The 15,215-nt window shown below is 40.2% G+C and overlaps 1 protein-coding gene across 1 annotated transcript in view; it reads right to left on the reverse strand.

The window, feature by feature from the left end:
- The window catches only part of LOC126415861 (uncharacterized), a 76,256-nt gene extending 69,802 nt beyond the window's left edge, over positions 1–6,454 (reverse strand). Inside the window, exon 1 of the mRNA XM_050083462.1 lies at positions 6,328–6,454. Within this exon, the coding sequence (XP_049939419.1) occupies positions 6,328–6,367 (40 nt within the window). The 5' untranslated portion in view covers positions 6,368–6,454. The remainder of the gene's footprint in view (positions 1–6,327) is intronic.
- Between the last annotated feature and the right edge of the window lie 8,761 nt (positions 6,455–15,215).

Consider the following 15,215-nt stretch of genomic DNA (forward strand, 5'->3'; position numbering starts at 1 on the left):
TATTGAAGGTACAAGAAGCTATAATCACACTGAAAATAAAAAATAAAATGTCATGGGGCAGTGGTTAGATTCCAGGCAAAGTCATAAAACAACAGTGTAAGAAACACAGATTTCCATCTTGCCAATACCATTTATGTTTAGTTTAGTATAGGAATCATACCAGAAAAAAAAGCCAATTACTGGTTAATGAAGAACAGATTTTGAGAAAAATAAGTCAAATGACATAGCCATCTATCACTTTTTACAAATGGTCATTAATTTAATAGATAACAATGAATTAAATTGTGGTCTGCTTAGATCTATGTAACACATTTGATGTCACTGACCATAAACGAGCGCATGCGTCATGTACCGGCATGCCTCGGGAACAGCTGTGCTCGATTTCAGCTCTGTAGCTAACCTGTACAGTTCTGTGGAGTGGTACACAGCTGGTTCAAATACCATCCATTTGGTTGATATCATGGGATCAGATAAAATGTACAGATATACATTGTCCAGTCACATTAATGTGACCACCTTTCAAAAGCCTGAATAACCACATTTTAAAGTGTGAACCAAAGTGAACCATGTATGAAGAGAGTCAATGAGGTTCTGGAAGGTACTGAAAGAAACGTGAGGCCACGCCAACTCCAGTGCCACGGCCAGCTGTGCTAGATTTCTCGACTGGGTATCCATGGGACAAACACCCCAATCAAGGTTGTCACACATATTCTCAAGTTTAAATCCAAGGAGTTTGGTGGCCAGGAGTGAATGGTAAACTCATCCTGCTGCTCTTCAAACAATGCATCTACACTGCCAGCTGTGTGACACTTTGCACTGTCCTGCTGGTACATGCCATGGTTCTGAGGAAAAACATACTGCATGTAGGGTTGGACACAGTAGCAACAGATAGATGTATACTTGTGCTCATCCATTGTACCTTCCAGAGAATGCCACAAAAACATTCCCCAGAGCATAATACTATCTCCTCCAACCTGGACCCTTCCAATAATTTTTACAGGGTATTTGCTTTCAGACATTTCATGCTGTACACACCAACGACCATCTGTCCGATGGAGCATAAAACATGATTCATCTGAAAAGGCCACCACTCAGTGGACATCCAGTTGAGGTATTGGCATATAAATTCCAGCCTTTATCACCGATGAACAGCAGTCAGCATGGGTACTTCAACCAGATGCCCACTGTAGAGGCTCATAAGAAGCAATGTCGTTCGAAAAACAGTCACTGAGAAGACACTATTGGTAGCCCCTTGCTTCATCTGGGCAGTCAGTTGCTCTACAGTTGCACATCTACTCACCTGTACATCCCTCCACAGCTATTGTTCATTGCTGTGATCTATTGCCCGTGGCACACCACAGTTGCCTCAGTTCCAGTTTTGGTTAGCACAATTTTGCAAAGTGTGGTATACTTTAACCATGGCAACATGCCAACAGTTTACAGACTTAGTTGTTTTGGAAATGCTTTCGCCATTGGCCCAAAAGCCTATGATCATGCCTTTCAGACATCAGATAAAGCACTCTGTTTCCACTTTACAACAACAACTGCACTATTTTCCATGTCCATCTGGCATGCTTTATATACACACACCACCGCTAGTGCTGCCAACTGTACGTGGTTACTGTATGGTGACACTGTACATAGGTGGTAGTTACACTAATGTAACTGAACATGTAGTTCACTCATCACATAAAATTATGTCATATGTGGAGTGTTTTTTCAGTAAGGTCCGTTTTGTTGTAGACACTAGTAGTTCATGTGCATACTGCAACGAGCGCACGCGCCATGTACCGGCATGCCTCGGGAACAACTGTGCTCAGTTTCAGCTCTGTAGCTAACCTGTACAGTTCTGTGCTTTCAAAACGTTTAAGACTATAAACTCGCCCACCACTTGTGAGGTTCGCTCAGTGATATGGTTTTTGTCAGCAAGGAACCTGTCTGCTGCAGAAATTCATTTGTGAAGTGTACGGTGATACTGTTATGAGTGAAAGCAAAGTACGTAAGTGGGTACGAGAATTCAAAGAAGGCTGTGACAATGTCCACAATGAGGATCGCTCCGGTTGCCCTTCTTTGATTACAGACGATTTGGTGGCTTCAGTTGAAATGAGGATTCGTGAGAACAGGTGCTTCACAATAACAGGTCTCTCAAACGAATTTCCTGACGTGTCAATATCAGTGCTTTACAACATTGCTTCTGAACACCTAAAGTTTAGGAAACTGTGCTCCCGTTGGGTCCCGAAACTCCTAACAGAGGACCACAAAAATCAAATATTTGAGTGTGCGATGAAGTTCTTGGCTCATTATCATGAAGAAGGTGAAGGCTTCTTGAGACAGATCGCAACTGGAGATGAAACATGGGTTTCGCATATCACGCCCGAATTGAAGCAACAGAGCATGGAATGGAGACACACACACTCGCCTGTAAAGGTGAAGGCCAAACAGACTCAGTCCCAGCGCAAAATCACGGCGTCGGTGTTTTGGGATAGGCATGGCATTTTGTTGGTCGACTTCATGCAATGAGGAACCACTATCAATGCAGAAACATACTGCCAAACCCTGAGAAAGATATGCAAAGCGATTCAAAACAAAAGATGCGGCAGGCTGACAATGACAATGCAAGACCTCACACTGCAGGTCAGACCTGTGATTTATTGGACAGTTTTCATTAGGAAGTTTTAGACCACCCACCTGGTCTTGTGCCAAGCAATTACCATCTCTTCCTCCATCTCAAACAACACCTCAGTGGCAACCATTACAATGACGACGGCGTGAAAATGGCAGTGAACTCTTGGTTATCGGAGCAGGCAGCAAGTTTTTATGAAGAGGGTATTAAAATTGGTTGAGAGGTATGATACGTGTTTGAACAAACTTCACAACTATGTTGAAAAATAGAGAGAAGTTTAAAAAACACGCCTCGTATATTGGGAGCCACAGTACTCTGTTCCGGAAGCAATGCTGTTCTTAATATTTATAAATGACATACCAATCCATTTATCAGCACCAGATATAATATTGTTTGCCAGTGACACCAATCTGTTTGCTAAATGAATGAATGACTTACAGGAAAGAGTCACTGTAGTAACAAAAGAAGCAACTAAATGGTTTAGGAATAACAGGTTAATTGTGAATGAAAAAAAAAACTTCATCCATACAAGAAACAAATGAGGAATCAACCAAACAGTCCTTGGGCAGTGTAAGACTGTGAAAACAGGTCCACTAATTTCACTAATTTTTTAAGAGCATGACTGGATGACATTCAAGATACTAAAACAGTGTTGTGGCCCACTTGCCACTCTTACCTGTATAATATTAAGTTATGGCATAATGGTTTTTTGTGGGGAAAGGGGAAATAGCAGCCTGGCTAAACATTCATTTATACTTCTATAGAGAGCAATAAGAACAATCAAGGCTCTTACACATAGAGAATCATGTAAGTATCCTTTTCAACATGACAGGAAATCATCGACTGCTACTCTCAACACAGAGGAGGCACCAAGTCAAGACTACTAAAATATTTAGCTCTCAGAGAAAGTACTACTCCCAAAATAGAAAACACACATATTCACAACAGTAAACTCATGGCCACCATCTCTCAGCACTGGAGCCTGACCTTTTTTTATGGAATTTAAAACTGTGACCCTATCATGTATCTAATATGGTTTCTGAAGACACATCAGGAATTTTCTGGTGAACAGTCAAGTGCATGATGATTGAACAAGAAAAAGACTTGACATTCACAGAGAAATAAACACAAAAACCATTTACTAAAAAAGTGTTATTTATTAGGCAAATATTGTATACAGTGCATTACCAGAGGAAATACAAAACTATCAGAATTCCACATTTTAAAAAAACTCAAAAAATGTTAATTAGCAATAGTGTTGTGGTATCAAAAAATAGATGAAGCCTCAGCATTCAAAGCAGAGTGGCTCATTTGCTTCATCATAGGGAACTGAAGTGATTATTTTAAAAATTACTGTATTTGCAAAAATATAATAAAATTTCTTATTATGCTAATTTATATTTTGATTGTTGTTTCATGTAGAACATAAGAACATTTTATTTACTTATATATAGGCCTAATCACAAAAGTGTTTCCTATATCAAAGAACACTGTACAACATTAGGAACCAACTGGTGTTAAGATGCTGACCTTACATTTGGGAGGATGGAGCTTGGCCTGTCTGGCCATCCTGATTTAAGGGTTCCTAAGTCACTTCAGGCAAATGTTCGTATGGCTCTTTAACCAAAGTCATTGCCTACCACCTGTCCTATACTCTTAAAGCATACTTACACATGTTGCATTCTATGTTTATGCATATTTTGGAGCTACTTATTTTTATTTTATTATAAAGACATATCCATATCATCACTGGATAAATGAATGTATAAATGGGTGTGATAAATAAATGTACTATCACCTACAACAAATTCTGCATTATTATGCTAATAAACTGAACTGGATTGAATCACAGGCTGTGTAGCTCTCTTATGAATACCTTCAATCTCTTCAACGATTGCTAAATGACAAGGACCACAAACAAATAACCAATACGGCACTTCTTTCACACATTGGATTACCTGTGCCTTCTCAGAAAGCACTTACAAAAATCCAGGTGGTTTCAAATTGGTCATCCCTACTTCTCCTCTACAATAGGGTCATTTTTTCAAGCACTAAAATGATCCAACATTTCTTACACTGCATACAACAGTCTGTACAGAACTTTCAATGTATTAACTGAATACTAATTGGCTAATGACTACTCCCACGGGAGATAAAAGGACTAGATATAATCACCTAAAAGCTGGCAAAGAAGACAGCCTTTTCTGAACAATTGTAATTTTGGACTAAACTCCAAAAGTATGAGTGTTCCCCTAATTGTCTGCTGTCTTTTCTTCTACACATAGTAATATACAAACTCATGCCCAAAATTTAATGGACTATTCATTACGCTTCGAGAAGTTGAAAATGCATACAAAATCATGTTCTGCAAATAATAACAATAATAATACTAATAAATATGACATAACAAGATGTTAACTATAAATCAGTAATAATGAGCAGGAGGTAGGGGTGCTGATGGCTATGAATTGCTCTTGCTAGCATAGAATCTTATGTGTTGGCAATACCAGATATCTAGACATGCTGACCCAATAATTACCATTTGATGAAGGAAGAAATAAAAGGAATCACAAGAAAAGCCACCAGATCTAATGCACATATCACAAACTAAACAAAAGCGTAGGTTTTGGTCTTCAACACAAGCAGAGCATACCAAGGAATCCCCTACAAGAGTTTCACTGCTACTATTACAGGGAAGCATTAAAAGACAGTACTCAATACAGTTTCTCAAAACTGCCCAGAAAGTGTAGCTGTGTGACATAGAACATGACGAAATAAATATAAAAGCATTGGTATTCTAAAGACGCTACATTTTTAGCTAAACTTAGTAATCATTCATTTACTCGTCAGAAAAGGAACTTGTTAGAAAATGAAGTGCCAAAGTGCGATATCACATCTTTCCTCTTGCAAAAGCTATGAAATACATGATCCACGCATATGACACTGAAACTGTTTAAGGTCAACAGGCCTCGAAATTTCATCAACATCTGAGTGCACGAACGTAATTAGCTATGAAATAATTTCACATTACTGTCACAAAAATCGTGAAACTCAACACTGCTTGTATACTGTGAGAGGAAACCATTCTTCTTTGTAATACCGAGCAGTTACTGATCATTTTTCGTTCTGTAAGCTACTTATAACTATCAGTATAAGGAAGTGAACAATTTTAACATAATAATAAATGTAAAGGGACTGTATTAAAGGTATTTATCCTTGTAATTAAAAATATTTACGACTTTTGAGGTTATTAAAACGCCCTTATGACTGCCGAAATGTTGAGAAGAACTCAAAACTGAGATAAGGAATATCAGCTGTGTTTAACACCTATCTTACATCTTTATTCGTACATTCATAGTAAATTGCTTTGGAGACCCGCTACACCATAACTCATATTCCTTTCTGCAGTCAGCTAGCCTACTTTGGCAAGACATCGATACGGCAAGTGGCAGAAAACATTACGTGGGCGTAGTGAATTTACGGCAGCCATGGCAGAAAGACCTATTTTAAATATAGATTTATATGATTTCATTCAAAAGTCATAAATTCGAGTCAAAGAAGCAATCTGTGCAACTGACGCACAATTGTACGAGTGTTACATAGTCTGACAGGTAGGATAACTGACAGGTCCGCGAAGACGCTTATGTACTTGTCAAACACACAAAATTTCGTACAAAATTGGTGTGATGCAGAGCTCCACTCACCAAAGTACACGGGTTTTCCACATTTATGGCACTTCCACATGATCCAAAAAATAAAAATAAACTTCACCGAATGACATTACAACTAAAAACAAGCATCATTAGACAACTATGATTGTTTACAATTAAGGTAATACGCAAAGATAATGCTGTGGCAAAGATTATAACATGTTGCGTATGAGAACAAAGTCGCAGCTCCGAGATGAAATTATAGCAATTTCATTTCATGTGATTTGAATTATTGATTCATAGATCTCAATGCCTGGTTTTGTAAGCCCAATGTTTCTCAGGACAAGAGTTAAAATCGGAATACCCAATTTTTGTTGTTTCATTCTTCCCACACAGCGACGGACACTTTTAGCAACCGTATCAACGCACATCAGCCTACACAATTTAAAAAAAAGATTATTACGAATATCTACAATATTAATTGAGGTTTACATGATATTTAAATATACAAAATACGATGATATTGATGGTCAATCTATTAATGACATGAGGCTGCGTAATACTGGTGAGTCGATGACGGCAGTATTTTACAAAATGAAACACGAAGATGTCGGTACAAGACGGGTAGAGTGTCGTTCGACAATTTAATCCTGCACATATGTCAGTACGGCAAACTGGGCTACACGGTAAAATCTCCCGTGCAACCAGTGACAAACTTTATCGAATGCGGTCACAGGAGAAATGGTTCAAACGGCTCTGAGCACAATGGGACTTAACATCGGGGTCTTCAGTCCCCTAGAACTTAGAACTACTTAAACCTAACTAACGTAAGGACATCACACAGATCCATCCCGAGGCAGGATTCGAACCTGCGACCGTAGCGGTCGCGCGGTTCCAGGCTGAAGCGCCTAGAACCGCTCGGTCACAGAGGCCGGCGGTCACAGGAGAGACGGCGAAGAAAAATAGTAGGTTCTGAGAATACAAGCTAACAACTCAACATTAATCTGGAAGCAAAAGTACCTACAAGTTATACTATAACTATGCACGAACAGATAGGCACGGAAGATACACAAACATAGAAAGCATAACTCTGAGAATAAACAAAACCATAACACAAATATAAAACACAAAGCCTCTGGTGCTTGATGCGAAATGTTTGACAGTGCAACATTTGCAAGCACACGCACACGGTGCGTATGACACAACACTACTAAACGGCAGACGGTCAGACGGTCGGTCGCTGCATCAGTCGTCGTCGTCGTCCCCCCCTCCCCCCCTTGTGGAAGCGAAAATACTGTCTGCTGGCGAAGCTTCTTGCCAGCAAAAGAAATGGTCTAAATAGCTTTGGCCACTGGATGGTGGTAACGGCCCTACGACGTCAATGTGAACACAGGAGAAGCGGGAAGTCGTGTTTGAGAAGTTCCCTATGGGAGTGTGAACATGTGTTGGTGAATCTTGCTGTGCTGACATTTAATGCAACGCCTCGCCCATTCACAGCAGTCTTTTTGCATCCCCCGCAACACATAACGAACTGTCAGCAGATGAGTTGTTGATTGTATGCCATGGTGACAAAATTCGTGTAAAATCACGAATGTGTGTCTTCTGAATCTAGTTGATAGGAAAGAATGAGACCTTGAGGTGGACATATCGCAATAAAGATTAAAATCGGTTCCGGGTATCTCAATTAGCTGTAGGTCTAACGCTGATGGTACTACTGTTAGTAGTTCCTATAGTTCCTGATCTATTTTTTGTGCTTTGGCAAGCTTAGTGTAATCAATTGCACTGGAGATGCTTCCGACCCTAGAGAGACGGTTGGCCACCGCATTGTTAATATCAGAAACGTGTCAAACACCAGTGCTAAACTGTGAGATGAACACAATTTGGTTGAGCTGCTTTGGCAGAAAGTTCATGTTGTTCTGACAAAAGGATTACATCAACAGTTTGTGCTCAGTATAGACGATAGTCTCTGGCTTCCAGCTGACGCCTGAGGTATTTAATGGCCTCGTATATAGCTAGAAGTTTCTCGTCACACATTCTCCATTTCCGCTGCAAGAGTGACAGCTTTCATAAGCACACTAGTGGCTGCCACGCATCATCACGCATCCATAACTGATTATCATTAATTAGCAGTGATAAGGGGCTCAGGTTGAATAAGCAATGTAGCGTCTGTGACACACTTTTTGGCTGCTTCAGATGCCAAGGTCATACCATCAGCCCATGTTATGGGCGAGTTGCCTTTATTCTTTGGACAAGAAACCGCTGCAGTTAATGGTTCTTGGAACTTAGCCAAGTGCGGCAAGTTGTGGCAGTATAAATTCACCATGTCCAGAAATCAGCGCAATTCCTCGGCAGTGCTAGGTTGTGCGATCTGCAAGATAGCTTCCACCTTCTCAGGTAACAGTAGCGATCATGTTGGTGATATGCTTTGTCCCAGGAAATCCACTTGTGATTGGCTGAAGATACATTTAGCTGTGCTGAGGACCACACAATGTCGTTCCAGCCATTTGAACTCTCTGTTAAATGTTGACCATGCTGCTCTAACAAGGCCAAAAAAATCAGAATATCACCAAGATAGGTGAAGAAAACGAAAGACCTTCTAACACCAAACCAATAAACCTTTGCCAGGTTTGTGTGGCGTTCTGGAGACCAAATATCAAAAACATACTCTCAAAGAGTCCAAAAGGAGTTATTACAGCTGTCTTCAGGATATCCTATTCTGTCATGGGTATCTTCTTGTATGTCTTACCACAGTCTAATAGAATGAAGATATTGGTACCACTCGACATGTCATTGTAATCAATGCAGCAATAGCACAGGATATCTGTCTGGTACTGCTCTGGAGTTAAGAGCACTATAATCGCCACACAAATGCCATGCACCACACTTCTTCGGAACTAGATGTAACGGCGAGGACCAGTGATTGTTGGATGGGCGCATTACTCCATCATGGATCATACAAACTCTGCCTTTACGATCACCAGTTGGGGTGAAGCCAAACATCGTGATCTAGAAGATTTGAGGGCCCATTGGTTGCCTTGATATAATGAACAGTGTCGTGCATTATCTCCTTAGGTGCACCAAGTGGTCATGTCAGGGCTGGAAATCCTGGCAACAGTGTGGCATTCTCTCCGTCCATGACTTGAATCAGTTTGGCAGTGTGTCGATTGCAACTCAGTGAAACCCAGGTGCTGTTAGGCCAGTGATGTTATCAACCAGGCGCATGTTCTTGATGTCTGGCAGTAGTTCATAATAGCTGCAATAACAGCTTTGGCGATGTGTGCAGTGGTGAAATCCCATGTGAAAGCTCAATGCAAATCAGATCTAATTCTAGCCACAGAGTGTCATACATCTTTATGACCAAGTTGTTCAAAGTGGTCAGGCAGAATTATGCAGGTGGTAGCCTTCTGTGCAATATGGTCTGTGGGCAAATACAGAAATCGGATCCAGGTTCTATGAAATACTTCCAGCTGGACAGCCAATCAGAAACAAAACAGACGGGTAAACAGTAATCGGCAGTAGGAGGAGGCGCCTGTTGCAACTGCCGCTGACATTTCGTTAAGCTTAGGGCGTTGTGTATCTGTGTGCTTTCTCAGCGATTTTTCCGTGATATCAACAGATACTTTGCTGCTCAAGCCCAGGTTCAGAAGCGGTCGTTGATGATCTGATGGGCAAGCGTTGGGGGTATCAATTTCAGTCTCTGTCGTTGCCTGAGTCATGACAACATAACAGTTCGCCGATCTGCTGCATCATTAGATCTTCATTGGCCGCCAAAGTGCCATAATTTGCATGCGAAACAGTTGGCGTCATGCTGACACACTGCGCAGTGACCATAATGACATGAGTTGGCGTCATTGCGTCCTGGATTTTATCTACCAGTTCCTCAACCACGTCCAGGGATGTATCAGCTTGGGATGCTGTGATTGCTTTCACAGGTGGCGGTAAACGAATGCTCCATAGCATATGCAGGAAGTTGTCCAGTACGGTCCCTGTGTCCACTTTGCTCTGTAAGTGCAGCGAATATTGTGAAGGCTGAAGGCTTTCTGTCTCCAATATCTTCTTGCGTGAGAACCTGTCGGATTCGCTCTTCTTGCAATACTGACACTCGCCAGATCACTTCTGCTTTAACCCATTCATAGTAGTTAGTCTTGGATGGTGAGGTGTTTACATCTTGTACATCCAAAGCACAATGGTCATCTAATTGTCTTACTACCAGTGGAAATTTGGTAGCGTCCGCCGAATTTCCAAAGTGGAAAAAAGTTAGTCTTCACCTGTACAAACCAGAAAAGGATTCTGTAGCCTGAAAGGTGGTAGCCGCACAGCCAGTCGCAGTGTGGTGGGATTAGCCATAATCTTTGTGTCATTCATTTTGTTAATCTCCTTCTTGAGCACTAGTAATTAAGTGGAGAGAATTTGCACTTCAAGCACTTGCAGGGAGTGACAGAACTTGGTGGGGCGGAAATCCAAGTTCCACCTGCAAAAAAAATATATATATATATCAGTTGCATCACCACTCTTGAGCTCAACATATGTATATAATTTGCCAGGCAGAGCGAGCTAAACTCTAGAATTGTTCATCTACTGAATCGAGCAACTGTAAAAAATATCCATCTGATGAAGACAAAAATTTCTTTCTCTACTCAGAACCCTTAAAGGTTAGAACAGGACGAGAGAGTTTATACATTTAATTGGCTGCGGTATTAGGAATCGGATTTCTGGACTTCAAAAGCCCGGAAAATTTAATCTCGTAAAACAAATCTGCTTTCCTCTAATGTAGTCCATTGTAAGTCGTTAGATGTTACTGCGAATTCAGTTTGTACCTGAGTTGCACGTTTCTCGTTGTTTATCTGTAAATCAAGTTTACAAATAGTTGGCTCTAAATAAGTCATAAGTTGTGGCAAAACTTACATCGTAATTCGTCACAGAAAACCGATCGATACTGTTGCTATGACACAGGGGTATTATTGTCTGAATGTAACAGGTGTAGCTTTCGAATATTAAGTTCTTCTGGTAAATAGAACCGTTTGCTGTCATGGATGTTGTTAACAGACTCTCAGTGACTGTATAGGTTGATGCGCTTTAGGTACGGTTTCTCCTCTAAGTTTGTTTGATCCAGTGTTATGCTTTCTTCTGCTGTTCACATGTGCTTTACTGCAGTAGCCAGTGCATTTTTAAGAGTAATAAGATGTCTTTTGCTGATTCCGTGCAATGCCCAGGATAGTGTTTGACATACCTGATTAATAAACACCTTATAGCCACAGGAAAAATCATGAGATGTACCTTCATCTGGATTTTTCTATGGTCTTCTTTGCATAACAATATTTACACTGGTAAGTTCAAACAGGTCAGTTTTGTGTACCATAGAGAGCTATTTGACTGAATTCCTCCACTACTGCTTTTTATGATGGAACATTCTGAAAATATCTAAATCGTAAGCACTTCAGAATATTCATCTGTAACGAGACTCATGGTCTACAACCTTTTTGAAAAATCAGAAATACGTCCCAAATTTTTTTCCCTGTACTTGTGTCCCCAAGGACTGGACTGTTCATCTTAATTCTCTGACGTTTTTGATGCCTTCATTTCACTGAAGATATAGCTTCATGCGTAATCTTGGTAACTTGAGGGCAAGTTACCAAGAAAAACTGCTTTCTCTGGATCCACAATGTGGAGCAGTTTCATATCGGTCTTTGGGTTATTATTAAACAGTGTAACAGATCTAATTTCATTTGCAATGTGTGAGTGACTGGCAAGTATTGTTGGAAAGCCAGTAAAAACACGCTACAACATTTTAAAATGAAACGTAAAAGGAAAAGCTTTAAATATAAAATGGATCTTGATCGTTCTTCCTCAGCACCAAGTGGATCTTAGTCGTTTTCTCAAGTACATCAAACTTTAGCACAGATGTCTGAGCTCCTTGATCTTTATAGTAATTCACATTATAGTAATTCAATCCCTCTATAACATTGTATTATGAACAAAATTTTAAAATTTGACACTTCTTGATCGTTATTCCCATCTATGCTTCATAAGTATACATGATATTTCTTATTATGCACACTTATGTTCATGACAGCATCTGACAAGTACACTGTGCCAAATGAAGCATGTATGAATACATAAATGAAAACAGTAGTTGCATGGCATACTAGTATTATTGTTGGTTTATCACCAAAACTGCTGTAGGCTCATGTGCTTTGAAACCTCAAAATGAAATTCAAAAGGAAACTCAAGCTGGTTATTCCTGAATAACTGAGACAGAGAATAACTGGCGAGAAATATTCCAGAAAATGAAGCGAATAGGCTACTGTTAAAGAGATTCAGTAATTGCAAACATATATGGGCTAGCAAAGAAAACATAGGTAAGTGTTTTGCAGACATTAACATTAAACACATTATGCCTATAATTTGAAAACTGAAAATGTAACTAGTAAGTGTGGTGTCACCGCCAGACACCACACTTGCTAGGTGGTAGTTTTAAATCGGCCGCGGTCCATTAGTACATGTCGGACCCGCGTGTCGCCGCTGTGTGATCGCACCCGAGCGCCACCACAAGGCAGGTCTTGAGATACGGGATAGCACTCGCCCCAGTTGTATGGACGACGTAGCTAGCGATGCACACTGTCGAAGCCTCGCTCATTTGCAGAGCAGATAGTTAGAATAGCCTTCAGCTAAGTCAATGGCTACGACCTAGCAAGGCGCCATTAGTAACATTGCATGTATCTATGGAGTCTCACTTATATCGTCAATAGCGATGTACCAAGGATGGATTAAAGTTAGGTATTCCAGAAGCTACGTACTTTTCTTTATAGCATTCATTACGTATCCTGTTACAGACCTATCTCTTGCCTGCGTGAACTAAACGCATGCCTTTCGGCTACTTCCGTGGCGTGGCTGTCTTGCTACGCCACAACAGTAGGAATCAATACCACTCAAGTGAGCATTGTTTTCTGAGTTCTATCTGCATCAGATATCTAAACAAATACAGTAAAAGATGAGTTAAATGTATTACAAAAGCATGCTTTTCACATCACATACTTCTCTTTTGGCTTGTCTGAAATGTATAAACAAAAAGAAAGTTATATTTACTAGTGCAAACGCATCGTATTACTGGATAAAACACGTATTTATGATCAGAAGAACGTTTAAAACAGCCTTCCTGATACTTTGTTATAAGTGTAAACACAGTAGATTTACAATTTAAAACAACAGTGTTGTGTGCAGGACAGAAGTTACGAACAAAATCATAAACAATATCCATGTGAACAACAGTCTGCTAATGTTGTGGGACATCTAACATGGCGGCGCCTGCTTCAAACAATGTACATCGTAAGTCTGTAGCGCCATCTCCCCTTATCTTTACCTCCATCCTTGAAATAGACTTCATATTTGACTTTACCCCAGAGTATTAAGTCCAGGAGCATCAAATCATGATAAACTGTATGCCAACTGATTACACCTCCACATCCTATACAGCGATCCAATGTGATACATGTACCTTTGTAAACTTATCATTTCTGAGAACGCATGCTGTTACAGCGTGAATACCTGTAAATACCACATTAATGCAATAAATGCTCAAAATGATGTCCGTCAACCTCAATGCATTTGGAAATAAGCCATATGTTTGTGACTATTGCAGCGCCATCTATCACAAAGCGAAAAAAGTGGTCCAGCGAAAACATTCATATTTCTTTATGTACTACACGAATATGTAATAAAAAAATGGGGGTTCCTATTTTTAAAAAGACGCTGTTGACATCCGTTTGACCTATGGCAGCGCCATCTAGCAGGCCAACCATAGCGCCATCTGGTTTCCCCCTTCAAGCTAGACAATTTTCGTCTTTGTAGTTTTTTCAGTAGACTCTTATTTCGTGAGATATTTGGCCCGGTCACGATCAATGGACCACCCTATATATATATATATATATATATATATATATATATATATATATATATATATATATATATATATATGTGTGTGTGTGTGTGTGTGTGTGTGTGTGTGTGTGTGTTGCAATATGATCTGGGAAACGAGAATGAAGTGGTAACTTAACACCATTCATGTTCGAGCCCTTGTATTTCACTACCTACCTGAAGATCAACCGATCATCGTCAGAATCCTTACAGCACATTTCAGGGGTTCCATGAGTGTATTTGTGAATCGCAGCCTATAGCACAGCCCTCGTTCATGCACATGACAAGGCATTTGACTACTTTAATATCATCCAATCACTATCCAAATCTTATAGAAAATTCAGAGTGTCTTATGAGTGTATTTTCGAATCAGCCTGTAGTGTGGAATCTATTATCGTTCGTGGCGAGGCATTTATCTACCTTAAGATCGTCAGACCGCCGAAAAATCATTACAGTAAGTTCCGGGAGAGTTACCATCTTCAAAATTTCATGTCAAAAGACTCGAGATTGCGGCCTGTAGCGCGGTATGCAATCATGTTCCTGAACAGGCTTTTGGCTATCTTGCGATCCAATAATGGATGTCAAAATTTATCCTGCGAATTTCGGATGTTTCATAAGTCTACTCTCAAAATTTCGAACAAAAATCCCCAATATTGCTGTGTATACAGCGTTATGCAGTCATAACCACGAACAGCAATTTGGCGACCTTATGATCGCCCAATAACCATCAAAGTCTGCACAGCATGTCGCAGGTTTTTCGTAAGTATTTTCAAAATTTCAAGTCTAAATATCAAAAATTGCACCCTTTTTAACTTCCATTACACTCGTGACTATACATTGATCAGTCAGAACATTATGACCACCGGCCTGCTATAGGTATAAACTCGTCCAGGCGATAGCAGCGTCGCCTGACGAGGAATGACTACTAGTCAGGCACATGCACGGTGCATGTAGTATCAGTGAGCCAGCTTTCCGTATGGGGAAGGCGTGCAATCTATCTGAGTTTGATCAAGTGCAGATTGTGATGG

Source organism: Schistocerca serialis, chromosome 1 (assembly GCF_023864345.2).
Source record: "Schistocerca serialis cubense isolate TAMUIC-IGC-003099 chromosome 1, iqSchSeri2.2, whole genome shotgun sequence".
Taxonomy (NCBI): Eukaryota; Metazoa; Arthropoda; class Insecta; order Orthoptera; family Acrididae; genus Schistocerca; species Schistocerca serialis.